Below are 16555 nucleotides of genomic sequence, written 5' to 3' on the forward strand. Positions count from 1 at the left end.
TGATCCTGACATCTAGTGGGTAGAGGCCAGCAATGCTTCTAAACGTCCTACAACGCACAGCACTGGCCTCTCCCAGGACAGTTTTAGGTAGCCCAAGATGTCCATAGTGCTGATTGAGAAACCCTGAAAACAGTAGCAGGATCTCCATCAAGGAATACACCAGGAAGTGGGTTTTTTAAAAATTCCTACTTAGGGGCTGGCCCCATGGCCAAGTGGTTAAGTTTGCACGCTCTGCTTCAGCGGCCCAGGGTTTTGCTGGTTCGAATCCTGGGCGCAGACATGGCACCGCTCGTCAGGTCGTGCTGAGGCGGCGTCCCACACGCCACAACTAGAAGGACCCACAACTGAAAATACACAACTATGTACTGGGGGGCTTTGGGAGAAAAAGGAAAAATAAAATCTTTAAAATTCCTACTTATTCAGGAGTATACGGGAGCAATCCCCCTTCTTCCTCCCGCTCCTGGTTCTTTTTCATTAAAGTTCAGATTCCAGTAGAAAAAAGGGGGGGAAGACAGTGGAAACACTGAGCATTATTGCCACAAGAAAACAAAAACCTTTTCCAAGTGTTTAAGAGTTTCTTTGGTATACCTTGCCTATCTCCCTGTGTGCTACCTACAACATGGCCGGGGAGTGTCTCTGTCATTCAGTAGATAGATTTTTCCTTCCAGGCCTAATACCCTTTGTTTCTAGAGGCCAGAAAACAGCACAGCCCCCAGAAGCCCACTCTCCTCTTTTATGTCTAAGACCCTAGTGTTTGGGGTGGGGTGGGTCAGATCTCCAGGGCAACCCTGGAGATTTCATCCAGTGTAAGAGCGGCCCAGTGTAGTTAAGACTGTGGATCAGAACATCAAGGCATGGCATCAGAAGTCCAGCCATCTGGGAACAGCTCTGCCATAATACTTTTGTTCTGAGCAAGGCACTGTTCACTGAGTCACTTACCCTGTGGCAGACCTGCATGCTCAGGGATGGCTGGAATGTTCTGGGAGGTCTTTGTGACGTCATGACTCTCAGGGATCTGTCCATCTGGGACTGACCAGCACAGTACTCAGGGTTTGTGGCCTTTACTGTTGGAGAAGGGGCCTTGCTACATTTGACTTGCTAGTTATCTTTTCCTGTGAGCACCCCTTATCTTCCTAGCTGGCCGATAAGTGCATTGAGGGTGGGAACCTTGTCTTACCCAGCTTCACTTCCCCACAGTGCCCGTCACCTGTGCACTTTGCAGATACTTCGACACATGTGCTGGCTGACTGGGTTCCCCTGAAAAGAGAATGTCAGCATTTAGCCAGAGCTTCATCACTGAGAGCGGACAGTCTTGCGAGGCATAGGCAGAGAGGAGGCAAGAGAAGGGAGGAAAGAGGGGGAAAGAATAAGATAACTAAGGGAAGGGGGTGACAGGTAAACATAAGGGTACAAGGGGTGAAGAGGGCAGAAACTGAGAGGGAATGAACCAGACTGAAGGGACACAGAGGGTAAAGGATATAATTCAAGGCCCAGGGTGTGGAGTCCTGAAGAGAGGGCCCTCAACTTTAGCTCTGGCCGGTCTTCCTTGTGCTGTGACGTCAACCACCCCTGCCCCCGGGGCCTCATCCCCGATTGTCCTCAATTTAGGAAGAAGAGAACAGGGTGGAGACCGGTATGGGTCTCCAATGCAGTTGTCCCTAGTGAGCACCATATCCTTGCTACAAATTCGCCCCCACTTCCCACCGGCGGGGCGAGTGAGGCGCCCGCCTGCCTCCCGCGGCGGTCGGTCCAGCCCCCAGGCGGGCGGCGCGGGGCCCGTCACATAGCCCGCCCCTCGGTCTCCCGGGGAGCGGGCAGACGCGATGCCCCCTCCCGGTGGCCTCTCCTGCGTCCTCGGCGACCGAGGCGTCCTCGGCCTGCTCCTGAAGGGTCCCCGACTTCCGCGGCTGCGCGTCTCTGAGCACAGGCTCCACGCCTTGCAGGTGACCCGGCTCGGCCACAAGCGAGGGCTTGGGCTTCGGGAGGCGGCACCCCGCCGCTGGGGGAGGCTCCAGGCGGGGCGGGGCGGGGCGGGGGGCGGCGAGGGGGGACCTGGGCTGGGGGCTTCCCAGCCTGCCCAGTCTCTTCCTTTCCTAAGCAAGGAGGGGCTGGGCCTGGAGAGCCTCTGGCCAGCTCCTCCTCCCCGACCCCACCTGCTCCTCTCCTAGCTTCCCTCCATCTCCGGGCTTCCAAGCCACTTCTCCACGCTTCCCTGCCCCGGGGAGAGCGGAAGCATCCAAGCAGGGCGCGGTTTGGAAGAACCTGCCCTCAGTACTGCCTGAGGGTTCAAAAGGCCTCTCAATCTGGACAGCCCCCAGGCCAGAATTTGTCGCTTCAATGAGGGGCTTGGCTGGGGGGGAGGAGGTAAAGTTCTGGCCCCCGGAGTTTAAGCTCCTCTTTCAAAGAAGAGCCTTTCTAATCTGCTGGGAAATCTCTCCTGGCTCCCCCCAGGGAAACATTTTGCCTACAAGGAGTTTCTCATCGCTTGCCTGCATGTCTCCCTCCCCTGCACAATTAAGAATCCCACCGCCCGCCCTCCCAGGCAGGTCCTCACCCCAGGCCTCTCACCAGTGGCCCCAGGGCTTCTTAGCAGAGGTCTTGCTGCCCTTGCCCACAAAAGCTTGACACAAACGAAGTTGGAGCTCTGCCTTTTTGGAATGCAGCTACTGTGGGCCTACTGCTTCCAGCTTCCCCCGACTCTCCCCCAGGGAACCCAGGAGAAGGGCAAGGCTGTGCATCAGACCTGAAGCCAGTCATCATCATCACTAGTATTTGTAGCTCTGGAGCCTGCGTGCTCACCAATGACACACAAGTCCTCCTCTTGGCTTGGCTGCTGGGTATTGGGCCTAAACAGTGGGAGCTCAAGACACACCTGCCCCTGTTGTCCCCATTGGGGAGGTGGCGGGCTCTTTCTGACTCCTCTTCTTTTTTTTTTTTTCAGGTTTTATTTTTTTCCTTTTTCTCCCCAAAACCCCCAGTACATAGTTGTATATTCTTCGTTGTGGGTCCTTCTAGTTGTGGCATGTGGGACGCTGCCTCAGCGTGGTTTGATGAGCAGTGCCATGTCCGCCCCCAGGATTCAAACCAACGAAACACTGGGCCATCTGCAGCGGAGCGCGCGAACTTAACCACTTGGCCACGGGGCCAGCCCACTCTTCTTTTTGATTCTGTCTGTTGCAGTTAGTCTCTTCCCCATCATGATCCTGGAGCTAATGTTTATTGAGCACGTAGAGTGTGCCTGTCCTTGTTCTGAGTGCTCTACATGAATCGCCTCATTTCATCTTCTTACCAGTCTTATGAAGTGACTCCTCTTAAGATCCCCATTGTACACATGAAGCTCAGAGAGGTGAAAGAACCTGCCTAAAGTCACAAAGCCATTATGTGGCACAGCAGGGATTTCAAACCTGCTGTCTATGATCAGAGTCTCTGTCCCTCCTACGAAGCCTCGCTCCCTTCCACCCTTCTCCCTTCCCAATCCGCTTCCCCTCCCTCATTCCACCATCTCAGCAGCAGGCTCTGTGTGCGGGACCTGGATGCGTGTGGTGTCTTCCAGGTATCGAGCTCAGCATTTCACCCTGGATAAAGAGGACACTTAGCAAAGCACTGTCTTGTCTTTGGTGGCATTGAGACCAATTGTCTCAGGGTGAGAAACCATCCACTCCAGATACAAAGCACAGTGTTTAAGGGCAGGAGTTCTGAGACTTAGGCTCTTCGTAGATTAATAAAGTTAATAAAATAAAACTGGGTCCTAACGTAAGGCCAGCAACTTTTGATTTCACCATTTAAAAGAACACTATTTATACTACAATTAATAATAACACCAGAAATAATATCTAACCATTATAGAGTTTATGATGTATCAGGCGCTGTTTTCAGTCTTTACATGAGTTTTCTGATTTGGTCCTCATAAAAAAACCTATTCTGTAGGCATGATTCCCATTTTATAGACAAGGAAACATAAATGTTAAGTAAATTGTTCCTGAGTCTGTGCTGATAACCATTATAGTATAAGATCATCCTTGATTCATAAAAGACATCTTGGAGAACAATCAAGCACAGAAGGGAGGTCCTAACCTCAGAATTTGGCAATAAATAAGTAAAAAGCTCAGTCAACGGGGTCAGACAGCTCTGGGTTTGAGTTTGAGGCAACTTACTTAACACTCTCTGTGCTTCACTTTGTTCAGCTGTAATGAAAATAGGAATACCTGCCTCAGGGGGCTGTTGTGAGGAGTAAATGACTTGACACACACTGAGCCCTTCACACAGTGACTGGCACATAATAAGGACCCCATACACATCAGCTGCAACTTTATTATTACTATTCCTCCTGGCACGGCCCTGCAAGCTCATCTCTTGCTGGAAAGAAGCTGAGTATGGACACCACAGGTGGTCCTGTTAATGAGGTCAGATTGTTGTCATGACCGACTATCCCTCTCTGTCACTAACAGAAGTCAGAAATATTTGGGCTTTGCTCCCCATTGGTTGAAACTGGTGTTGCCCTGGCAGCGCTTGTAAACATTCCGTCTGGGAATCTGGGGAAGAGCTGCCGAAAGACTCTGAGGCTTCCCCTGGCTACTACTGCTCCAAACAAGGATCTGATCAGTCAGGTATCGGGGTTGTTAAGGGTGGGAGGGCTCCACAAAAAGGACCTACAGTGGTTCTCCCCATTCATCACCGAGACCCCACACTTCACCACACCCCGGACCCTTCCCACCCATTCTGCCCATCTGGCCTCTCATTAGGAAGGGAAGGGGAGAAAAAGAACTAAGAGGCCAGTCGGAGGGAGGACAAAGAGTGATTTGTCCCCGGGGATATGTGAGGATAAGACCTGAGCTGCTTCCTGAGCCCTGCTCCCCACGTCCCCTCTCCTGGTGGAGCACAGGGCTCTCCCAGGGAAGTCCTCTGGAGGTCCTTGCATGGATAAAGCTCCCACCTCATTTGCTTGCTGTTGGAGGTCACAGATTTAGCTTCCAATCAATTCATCAATAGGCAGTTTGCTGAAAGCCAAGTCACCCAATGGGCCATTTTCTGAAGGATCAAGTTGCTGTGTGGTTAACTCACCATAGCCTACTGAATTTACCAATTTACTAAAAAACTCTGTTGTTGTCTTTAATTACAGAGTTTACAGCAAATTGCTTTGGCCAAATTGGCATGGCCCTTGGGCTGGGGGGAGCCAGTTCTCTAGGGTCAAGGACAGCCTGGGAAGATTCCATTTGCCCAGCAGATGACCCTGCCCCCCGCCCCGGGTGCAGCAACAGGGAACTGAGGCAGGGCAAACTGAGCTTAAAGTGCTGATATGAAGACCCAAATGAATACAAGTCAGCACTATCGCCGGAATGTTTAAAGGCTTTCAAACCATTCCTGGACTGATGCCATGGGAACTAGGTTGCCTTGGGCAACACCCACCACACCCTGGGACCAACAATGATGTCGAGAGAAAGGGAACAAAAGGTGAACCTTCTCTTTTGTTTTTGAGGAAGATCAGCCCTGAGCTAACATCTGCCAATCTTCCTCTTTTTTGCTGAGGAAGACTGGCCCTGAGCTAACATCCGTGCCCATCTTCCTCTACTTTATATGTGGGACGCCTGCCACGGCATGGCTTGCCAGGCGGTGCCATGTCCACACCTGGGGTCTGAACTGGCAAACCCCAGGCCACTGAAGTGGAAGGTGCGCACTTAACCGCTGCGCCACTGGCTGGCCCCCAAGGGTGAACCTTCTTGAAAGAGGCTCACAGAAAGAGCAAGCACATTCTGGACTCCAGATGGGAATGTGAGAACAGGGCACCACGATCCTTTGTGACTTTTGAAGGGAGGAGAGCAGTGTAGTTAAGAGCAGGGGCTGTGGAGCCGGACAGTCTGGGTGTGAGCTTGGCTTCCTCGTTTCACGTGATCACAAGAGTCCCTCTCTTTATGACTCAGGGTCCCAGCAGGGAACTGTTGGTCTATGAAAATTAGCATAGGTAGAGAAGGGTTAAGTAAAGGGAATATTTACAAAGGTGTGGGCAGACAGTAGGGGAACAAGGGCAAGTGCAGCTCCCCGGGTCTAGCAACGGTGGGGCCACAGGGCCGAGGGGAGAGAATGGTTACCCTTACCAGACTGCCAAGTTGTGAGAGGGCTGCCCTGGGAGAAGCAGGGGCCTTCTTCACGCAGCCAGCCACAGGTGACCCTGTAGGGAGAGAGCCCTGTGGGGAATATATACCTCGACCTCACTCTCCTCCCTTCAGCCTGGTCTCCCCATTGTGTGAAACCTCCTGGAAGCCTGAAGGCATGGGAGAGCCACTGATGCGGTCCAGTCAGGTCAGCATTCCAGGGCAGAGAGCAGGGGAGATGGGAGAGAGGGGATCTGGAAGGGCAAATGGAAGGCATCCAGTGGATGATCCCATAGGGCTGTGCAGAAGTTAAATGCAACGAGGCACATTAAACACCTCAAAATGGGGAGTTGCTAGTTATAGGAAAATAAATAGGTCCCTTTGGCAAGAGATAGCTACTTTCACACAGCATCCTCAATGCAAGGATTGCCCGCAAGAGATTTATAACTGTGCTAGAAGTAAGTGATTCCTCACAAGTGAAGAGACTTAAGTATAGCAGGGAAAGAGAATCCAAGATTCAAGGGAAACAATGTAAAAAAGATGGAAAATGTGCAAAAGGCTCCTAGCTGTGTGATGAACCCTTGTTCACAACCCTGATAACTCTAATTTTCACAATCTCAATAGATGTTAAAGGCACTTGGAAAATTTTAGCTATCATTTGTGATAAACATCTTACTAAAATAGGAGCAGACAAATATCTTTTTTTTCATTTTTAAAATTATTTATTTATTTTTTTGAGGAAGATTAGCCCTGAGCTAACATCTGCTGCCAGTCCTCCTCTTTTTGCTGAGGAAGACTGGCCCTGAGCTAACATCCGTGCCCATCTTCCTCTACTTTATATGTGGGACGCCTGCCACAGCATGGCTTGACAAGCAGTGCGTAGGTCCACACATGGGATCTGAGCAGGCGAACCCCGGGCCAGCGAAGCGGAAAGTGCGAACTTAACTGCTGCGCCACCAGGTGGCCCCCCGACAAATATTTTCTTGACGTGACAAATCTTAAGGCATAAACCAGCATCATACTTAATGGAGTAACACCAGAAAGCATGCCCATTGACGTCAGACACAAAAGAAGGATGCTCATTATCTCCACTTTCACTTAACATTTTTCTGGAAGTGTTAACCAAAGCTAGTACTTTTACATTTCAGAAAAAGGTGCAGTAAAAAATAATAGTTTCTGATGGATAATATAGTCATATACTTGAAAAATCCAAGAGAAAAAACTGAAAAACCAACCCCTCCTATGCTGTATTGCCGATAATCATTTGAATTCACTTTATCCTTAAAGAGCCACGTGCCGTCCGTCACCTAAAGCAGGGACTGGGGTATGAGATACTATTAAAGCCTCAACTAGTAGTCAATGTCGTTAGACTCCAGAAGTTAGAACTCATTCTACTGGATCTTGATTGAAGTCTTCATGGTCATGAGAATCGGAAAATTCCTGGTTTTCAGGAAAAGTAGATCTTAGCAGCTAGGCACAAAGGCTAAACCGTGAGGCCTCACTCCCACCCCAACTCCTCATCGCCCCCATAGGGGCAACAACAGTTTCCTGTCTTGTGATTTTTCAAGAGATAGTCTGTACTCGTACGAGGGCGTACACACGCACACGTGCACAAGTTAAAGGCAACTTACTGAGTTTCTTTTTCCAGGCAAAAGAAAATGAAACCGAAAAAAAGAGTCAGATTTCAGGAGATAGAGGATGTGAAGAAAAGTCCTGCAAGACAGGTGCCAGCTAGAGAAGACAAAAGCAAGGTGACTGAACTCGCGCTAGCTTTAGTTACGAAGGCCATCGCTGCTGCTGTTAAGACTGTGGAAGGTAGTAATCCTGTTTAGACGCCTAAAGGATTGTCTCATTACGTAATGCCACACGGCCAGGCAACTGACACATTCACAACTTGTTTGCAGACACTGATTACCCCATCAAAAACATCAAGTGGATCACACATGGTGAATTCACAGCAGAAAGGGGGCGGAGACAAATTGCGCAATTCGTTTCGGTAAGTTTGTTGACCGCTCCAGTTTGGCACACAAGGGTGAAAAACAATAAAAAGGCTCTTCTTGGATGAAAAGTTTCAAGTCTAGGAACCCTAGGAGATGATACCAAAAGGTGACTAGAGTAAGTAAACATTGTCTTCATCTGGGTTCCAAAATCAAGATGGGATAGTCTTTGATGGTGAAAAGTACAATCGTATTTCTCAATGTTGTATCATTCTGACTTTATATTTCCCTAGGAAATTCTGATATTCCAAGTTAAGCAATTTTCCCATGTTGCTGCATTAAATGGGGGGCCTAGTGGTCTAGGCAGGGAGCTGCTCCTGCAAAACAGGAGTTCTCCATCACCAACATGTGAATGTTCATATAAACAGAGGGATGTGGCTAGATCCAAAGTCTTTGACTTAGCACTGGAAGGTACTGCCCGCATACTAAGATGTACATGACGATGAACTCCTCTTTCTTTTCCTCCTGTGCCTGCCTCTGACCCATTTGTGTGGCTTATCCTGGCAGCTCTGGGGAGAGGGCCTTGGGATGTTTTGAATAACTGGTAGGGTGGATAAAGAAGAATGGCTTGAAATCCCTTCTCATTGTACTTCCATGGAACAGAGACCAGTTGAAACTGGTGGAGGCAGATCCCCCCACCTCTGTCTCTGTTCCTCTGGCCAGCCCATCAAGGCCTACAGCCCCAAGGGCACTTTCCTAGGCCCTAGGAAGCCTGATCAGGTGGGAACAAGGGAAGGTCAGGGATTTCTGGCTCCACATCCTCTCTCTGTGCTCTAGTGGGCACAACTCACCATTCCCATTACAAGAGGTATCTAGAGCATAACGCAGATGAATGGGGCAAAGTACTAGTTACTATTGGGCCTTGTTGCTCTGGAGCATACTTCCATTTGGGTTTGGACAAAAGCCCCTGCCTGCTGTACCCAGGGTTTATGAATCAGACTGGAATGGGACACAGAACAAGGAGGAAAATGTTCCCATGCAAATCTTACTGGTTATTTTGAGCAAAAGGCAAAAGTAAGTCCTGACAATGGCCTACAGGGCCCCACATGATCTGAGTCCCCTCCTCCCTCCCTACTTGCTGCTCAGACTCTATCACCTACTACCTTTTCTCCTTCACCTTGCTCACTCCGGCCACATTACCTCCTTGCTGTTCAATTGCCAGGCATACTCCCACCTCAGGGCCTTTGCACTAGCTGTTCCTTCTGCTTGGAACTCTCTCCCCTGAGACCTATTATCATGGTTCATGTCTTACTTCTCTCCAGGTCTTTGTTAAGATGCCACCTGCTCATTGAGGTCTTTCCTTGCCACCTCATCTAAAATTGCAACCCTCTCTCCTTCTCTGATTTATTTTTCTCTCAGTACTTAGCTGTACCTAAGATACTAGATTTTACTTCATTACCCTATTGCCTTCCTTCTTCAACCAGATCATACGGTCCATGAGGGCAGAGACTTCTGTATTTTTTTGTTTTTCGTTTTGTTTTGATTTTGGTTTGTTTTTATTATTATTATTATTATTATTATTATTTAGAGCAAGATCAGCCCTGAGCTAACATCTGCTGCCAATCCTCCTCTTTTTGCTGAAGAAGACTGTCCCTGAGCTAACATCTGGGGCGGAGACTTTTGTTCCTTGCTCTGTCCCCAGCCCCTAGAAAGGTCAGGTACGCAGTAGATGCTCTAAAAATATATGTTGAATACATGAACAGATTTAGTCTCTCCATACCATTATTTCTTCACAGATGAAAAGCTAGGTCAAAGTATTTGTCTGACCTACTTTGTAGGGCTGTCGTGTGGATAGAAATGATCAGAAAGTAGAAGGTGACTGAAAAGCTGAAAGCTCTATATAACTGCCGACATAAATCACCCTGGACCTAGCGCCACTAATGCGGTGAGCCCTAGAAGTGAGTGGACCACTTAAGTGCCAGGCATTTCTTTTTTTTATTTTTTAAAGATTTTTAAAATTTTTTTCCTTTTTCTCCCCAAAGCCCCCGGTACATAGTTGTATATTCTTTGTTGTAGGTCCTTCTAGTTGTGGCATGTGGGACGCTGCCTCAGCGTGGCTTGATGAGCAGTGCCATGTCCGCGCCCAGGATTCGAACCAATGAAACACTGGGCCGCCTGCAGCGGAGCGCGCGAATTTAACCACTCGGCCACGGGGCCAGCCCCATGCCAGGCATTTCTCATGGAGAGCTTTCTCAAGCTTATTGCAGATTTCCAGAAGTCCACCGTACACCAGAGGATGGCACTGCTAAGCACTTCACATGCATTATCTCATTTAATCCTCACAACAAACCTGTGTGTGTGTGTAAAATCAGTGCACCCATTTTACAGATGAGGAACCTTGAGGCTCAGAGAGGTTGGACAATTTGTCCAAAGTCTTTCTGATTAAGCAGCAAAGTTTTGACCATAGGTCTGTCTGATGTATTTTTTCCACCATAGTAGGAGAGGTACTTTTTGATGAGAAAAATAATACAGAGTTTTACTATCAATGAAAAATGCAAATTCAAAATATTTTAAGGTATTGCAATGTGAATAAGAATGATTAAACCTGGTGTCAGAAGGCCTGTGTGTTTGTGGGGAGGGAATAGGTACACTTATACATTGCCAGTGGGCACACTAATAGGTTTCTTCTCTTCAGGAACACAATCCGGCAAGAAGAATATACAAATAAGTTCTTTATAAGAGAAAAACTGGAAAATCCTCAATGCCTAACACACAGATAAAATTATTTTTATAATAATAAAATAAGACATCATTATAAAAAAACCCAGTGAGTGAAAAGACACAACGCAGAAAATGAAAGTTCCCCTTCCATCCCCACAATACCCAGTTCTACTCCCTCAAAGGTCACTTACCATTGATAACAGTTTTGCGCATATACTTCCAGGGGCCTGTTGATTTTGAGCATCCAATAATATGTAATTGGCTAAGCCATCCACGGTAGAATAGCACAACGAGATACTGTTTCCTGGAAGCGAGTATATGAAGCAATGTAACGTAAAAATCACAAAACACAAGGATAACGCACACTCACTGGAGCTACAGAAAAGGTGGTTGCCCGCGCGGTGATAAAAATGGGAAGAGATTGGCCTGATGGAGATAGTTGAATTTAATGTGTCTAAGGCTGTCTTAGTTCACAAAAGGAAAAAGAAACGCTAAGAAGCCAAGTTGAGAAGAAGGAAATCTTAGAATTGAGGCCTCCAGTCGGGTGGAGAGCACGCTGAGCTGGCTGCTCCGGGGCCCTGGGTCCTAGCCCCAGCTGTTGTTTGAACTGTCCCTTCCCATAGGCCCCAGTATCCTTATATACAAAGTGAGGGACTTCCTTAGATGGTCTCTAGGGACCATTCCAATGCTACAGTCTGTGATTCTGTGACAGACTAAATATTAGGGCTGAAAAAGTATATCGAGTAATATAGAAAGGTTGGAAAAAAAGGGCATGCTCCAATGGGCCTCAAGGGGTTTCCTGTCGGCCTCTTTCGTTAAAAGGAATAATGATCTAGGTAAGAAGACACAGTCCATAATCTCAAGGAATCTGGAGTCTGGTGCTCCTCTCTGGCTGACTAAAACAACCGACTGGGTGCAAGTTTGAAATAAAGTAAGCTGAGGCAGAAGGACAGCCTACTATTTTTTTCTAAGGAGGGCCTGAAGCCTTTTTACCGTCTCCGCTCACACTCCCTCCCCAATCCCTGGGATCGTTAGACGGCCCCACTGCCTTCCTTCTGGGCACCTCCATCTTGATTCAGAGGCTTTTTGGATTCAGAAGCTTCCCGTGTGCCAGGAGCCAGCTTGGGGGGCCTCAGCTGAATTGAACTTATTCAATACCTAGAGCATCCAAGGTCCGTGCTAAGAGTCAGGGCTGCACCATGACTTCTGTGGGCCGTAGGCATTAGGAAGATCGTGTTTTGGAGGGGAAGCTTCTCTGAGGGTGTAGACAGGGATCTGGATGATCCTGTTGCCTGCCTCATTCCTTTTGTGATCTTGTTTTCTTTACATGCCACCTATGGCTGCAATGAAGTGAGCCTGATTTTCAAAACCAGCTTGTGAAATCAGCCTCCTTACTTTCTAGTCCCACCTTCGGGTCTCCCAGAGTGCAGTGAGCAGAACACAGGTTCAAATCACTTTCTAGTTATTTTCCAATTAACCAAACTTGCCTCCCAAGTAAGGGTGTGGAAGGAGGTCAGTGTGTACGTGTGTGCGGTGTGGATGTACACAGAGGCATCTGAGCAGGCGCCTCAGCATCCCAAAGCCCCATCTCAAATGATGTTCGCGGTATTCCCTCGTTTCATTTCAGCTCCACCTTTACTCTCCTCCGCCATGCAGATAACTAAGAGTTGACTCTAGTTTGAATTCCAATCAAAAATGTTAGAAATGGACTCCAGAAGCAGGGCTGTGATGCCTACTGTTGTGCGCTGCCTTTATCTAGAGGATGTGAACAGAAGTGTGCTTTTCTTTCTCTGTGTGCTTGTTCTTCTTTCTGCGAAACAGACTTGGGAGTGTCAGCCGCGCTGGGTGCACTACACAGATTTTAGAGAGAGGCGAGACTTGATTCACAGCTTCCACTACATCTACTGTGTACGCTGGAGCGCCCCAACTGCTCAGAAACCCCTCCTACAAGTCAGTGTCGCCGCCCGCTTCACCATCAAGATCAACAAGAACAAGCCTCCGGTAAGCTCTCCCTCTTCTGCCCTGCTCCCTTCGATGCGACCAATGAGAATGGAGACTTCTCTTGTCAAGGTCACCGATGACCCCTTTGTGTACAACTTAATAGTCATATTTCTCTCCTCATCTTGCTCGGCCCAGCTGCACACGTGCCAAAGCTCATCACTCCCTCCTCCGTGAAGCATTCCATTTGTCTTCCAGAACAACATACTCTCCTGGTTTTCCTCCTCCCTCACTGACCATTCCTTCTCATTCTCTACTACTTTCTCCTCCTCCCACCAACCTCTTCATCTTGGAATGTCCCAAAACTCAGGCCTTGGACCTCTTCTCTGTATTCACTTCCCTGATGATCTTATCCAGTCTCCTAGCTTTAAGCGCTACCTCCAGCTTATGATTCCCAAATCTATCTCCAGCCCAGACCTCTGCCACTTGGATGTTTAATACACATCTCACTTCTTGTATCCAAAACTGAACTTCTGATTTGCCCTTCCCAGCCCGACCTCCCTGCAGTCCTCCTCATCTCACCTGATGGCCAGAATCCTTGGTGTCACTCTCGACTCTCTTGCATCCCTCATCTGATCCAATCGGAAATCCTGTTGGCCCTACCTTCAAAACTAGGTCCTGAATCCAACAATTTCTTACTGTTCTACTTCTACCACCCTGGTCCAAGACACCATCATCTCTCATCAAGATTATTTCAGGGGACTGGGCCTGTGGCTGAGTGGTTAAGTTCACGCACTCCGTTTCAGTGGCCCGGGGTTTCACTGGTTCGGATCCTGGGCGCGACATGGCACGGCTCATCAAGCCACGCTGAGGCGGTGTCCCACATGCCACAACCAGAGGCACCTACAACTAGAATGTACAACTATGTGATGGGGGGCTTTAGGGAGAAGAAAAAGAGGAAGAAGGAAAAAAAGGGAGATTGGCAACAGATGTTAGCTCAGGTGCCAATCTCTAAAAAAAAAAAAATTATTTCAGTAGCCTTCTAACAAGTCTCTCCGCTTCCACCCTTGCCCTCATCATGTGTCTTTTCAATATAGCAGCCAGCCAGAGTGAGCCTTGTAAAATGTAAAATGAATTTATGTCACTCCTCTGTTTAAAGCGTACTTCCCAAACTTCAAAGTGCATGCACATTACTTGGGGATCTTGTTAAAAGGAAGGTTCTGATTCAGCAGGTCTGGAGTGGGGTTTGAGATTCTGCCTTACTACGAAGCTCCCAGGTGATGCTGATGCTGCAGGTCCAGAAACTACATTTTGACTAGTGAGGGCCCACAAAGCCTTGTGTGATCTGGTCCCTTGCTATTTCTGCTTCCTACTATTCTTCCTCCCTCACCTACTCTGCTCCGGCAGCTCTGTTCTTGGTGCTCTTTAATAATCCTGGCAGAGTCTGCCTCAGGGCCTTTGCACTTGCTGTTCTCTCTGACTGGAACACTCTCCCCTAGCTATGTGCATGGCCTGCTCTCTTACCTCCTACATGGCACTTTCTATCACACCCACCATGCATTTGCTTTCTCCATAATACTTTATCATCTTCTGATAGCCTCTATATTATCTCGCTGTCTGCTCCCTCTACCAGACTGTCTACTCCACGAAGGCAGGGATTTTTGCCTTGCTGTAAAACAAGACCTGGCAAATAGTAGGCACTCAATAAATTCTTGAAGGAATGACTGCTTGTAGCCTCTAGGTAGACGGTGAAGATGAAATACATCGATAGCTGGTGTGAAAGGAGTCAAAATAACATCCATGAATGCAGGATTAGGGTTCTCAGAGGCCAGGGATGGTACCAAGCATAATGCCTAGAACATAGCAGACATACAAATGTTATTTGTCCTCTGCCTTCCATCCTTCCACAGGAGTTATCTGAGGCTCTGCCTGACTCTAAGGCTTTATATATGCCCACACAGTGAACCAACTATGTCCTGTATTCATTCTACCCTAGTACAAACTTATCTTTTCAGAAAGTTTGGAACCTGGAGTAATCTAAAGAGATAAAATATGTGGAGCTCTCACTTTTCCTGGTCATATATCCCACCATCAGCTGTCTTGCTAACCAGTAAGGTTAGAGATCAGAAAGTAAGGCTGTGGAGGTAAGCAAGACCATGACCGGAGACCATACAGAGAAAGGGCTTGGGAGACAGGCTCTTGCTCAGAATTCCAAGTATAATTTTGGAGCGGTGAATGTGTGGGGGCCACTGAGACAATATTACAACCTACATTTTTTTTTGTGAGGAAGATTAGCCCTGAGCTAACATCTGCTGCCAATCCTCCTCTTTTTGCTGAGGAAGACTGGCCCTGAGCTAACATCCGTGCCCATCTTCCTCTACTTTATATGTGGGACGCCTACCACAGCATGGCCTGCCAAGTGGTGCCATGTCTGCACCTGGGATCCGAACGAGCAAGCCCCAGGCCGCAGAAGCGGAATGTGCGCACTTAACCGCTGCACCACCGGGCCGGCCCCTACAACCTACATTTTTATGCTGCTTTAAAAATTTTTTGGGCTAGCCCTGGTTGCCTAGTGGTTAAGTTCAGCACGCTCCACTTTGGTGGCCTGGGTTCGGATCCCAGACACCGACCTACACCACTCGTCTGTTGGTGGCCATGCTGTAGCAGCAGCCCACATGAAAAAGAAAAAAGAAGAGGAAGACTGGCAAGGGATGTTAGCTCAGGGTGAATCTTCCTCAGCAAAAAAAAAAAAAAAAAAAAGTTTTTGAACCTTGTTACCTCTTTTATTTCATTCTTATGCCTTTCCTAAGAGGTCAAGTAGGTACTATCAGTTGAGTAAACTGGAACACGTAAAGGGAAATGACTTACGCTCCTATTAATGAGGAGCATAAGCCTTTCCTGTCTTGTTTCTAATATCGTGCAGATTCTTAAGGTTATCTGTTGCCAAGAAGATCTGTTGGGGAACAGAGGTTTGAAGTGACAAAGAACTAATACCTATAGACTCCCAAATCATAAAGAAAATGAATTCTAGAAACTTAACAATATACATATGGACAAGTATAGGGACAGAAGGAATTATGAGTTGCTATGATTGCTCTAGGCTGACAGTTGTCCTGTTTCTCTCTTAGGATGCACCTATTGATGTCTCTTATGTCTTTGAGGGCCAATCACTAGTTCACAGGTAATGAACACTTGGAGACTTATTTTAAAAGGGTGGTGGAAAAAAGGTCATGACACTGCAGGAACCCAGCAGGCTATAGCCACAGATAATTGCCATAATGGTCACTTCTCCTTTTTGGACCACCTACCCCATTAGGATGGGCTAAAAGTAGGATTCTGCCATCATTCAAGAAATTTTTCTTTTTAGTGTTTTGTTTTTCAGTCATCAGAAACTTGAGGATTAGTTGCTGGACTACAGTTGGGCAAAGTGGGTCATGTCTATTATTTCTATGGGAAACTTCACAATCACATGGAAATAACTCATGTATAATAATCCTTTTCATCTGTATAGCAGCTCTCTTCAAGAATCTTTACTTAAGAGCTCATTAATCCTTTTATTGATTGGGCCTAAGGAATAGACAGAGAAAACCTTCCCACCCCCCCACCCCCACCCCAAAAGGCTTTTTGCTCACTAGGAATGTAAGAGAAAAACAGGAATCAATCTCTGGCTCAATGTTTTGTTTTATTTTAAAAGCTTTTGATGTGTTTGTTTTTCTTCCTCTGCAGACCAGGAACGAATCGCCCTCGAGAAAAATGGCTAAGGGACATGGTTGAAGCCAAAAATATTGTAATAGAGTCAACTGGTCTCTAATTCAATTGTGTCTGGTGCTTACAGAATGTTTTAGGATTGTATTTCTAATCGGAATGTAT

At 47.6% G+C, this 16555-nt stretch overlaps 1 protein-coding gene across 2 annotated transcripts; it reads left to right on the forward strand.

Moving 5' to 3' along the window:
- Positions 1–1711: 1711 nt before the first annotated feature.
- On the forward strand, positions 1712–16548 carry AKAP14 (A-kinase anchoring protein 14). 2 transcript variants are annotated; one of them, XM_044763602.2, is made up of 7 exons: positions 1712–1943; positions 4449–4607; positions 7738–7904; positions 7994–8085; positions 12569–12748; positions 15814–15866; positions 16412–16548. In XM_044763602.2, exons 3-7 carry the CDS (start codon positions 7748–7750, stop codon positions 16494–16496), a joined length of 567 nt encoding a protein of 188 aa, XP_044619537.1. In that variant the 5' UTR covers positions 1712–1943; positions 4449–4607; positions 7738–7747; the 3' UTR covers positions 16497–16548. The 2 variants fall into 2 exon arrangements, with proteins under 2 accessions (XP_044619537.1, XP_044619538.1); XM_044763603.2 differs by lacking the exon at positions 4449–4607.
- Positions 16549–16555: the final 7 nt, after the last annotated feature.

This window comes from Equus asinus, chromosome X, assembly GCF_041296235.1.
Source record: "Equus asinus isolate D_3611 breed Donkey chromosome X, EquAss-T2T_v2, whole genome shotgun sequence".
NCBI classification, from domain to species: Eukaryota; Metazoa; Chordata; class Mammalia; order Perissodactyla; family Equidae; genus Equus; species Equus asinus.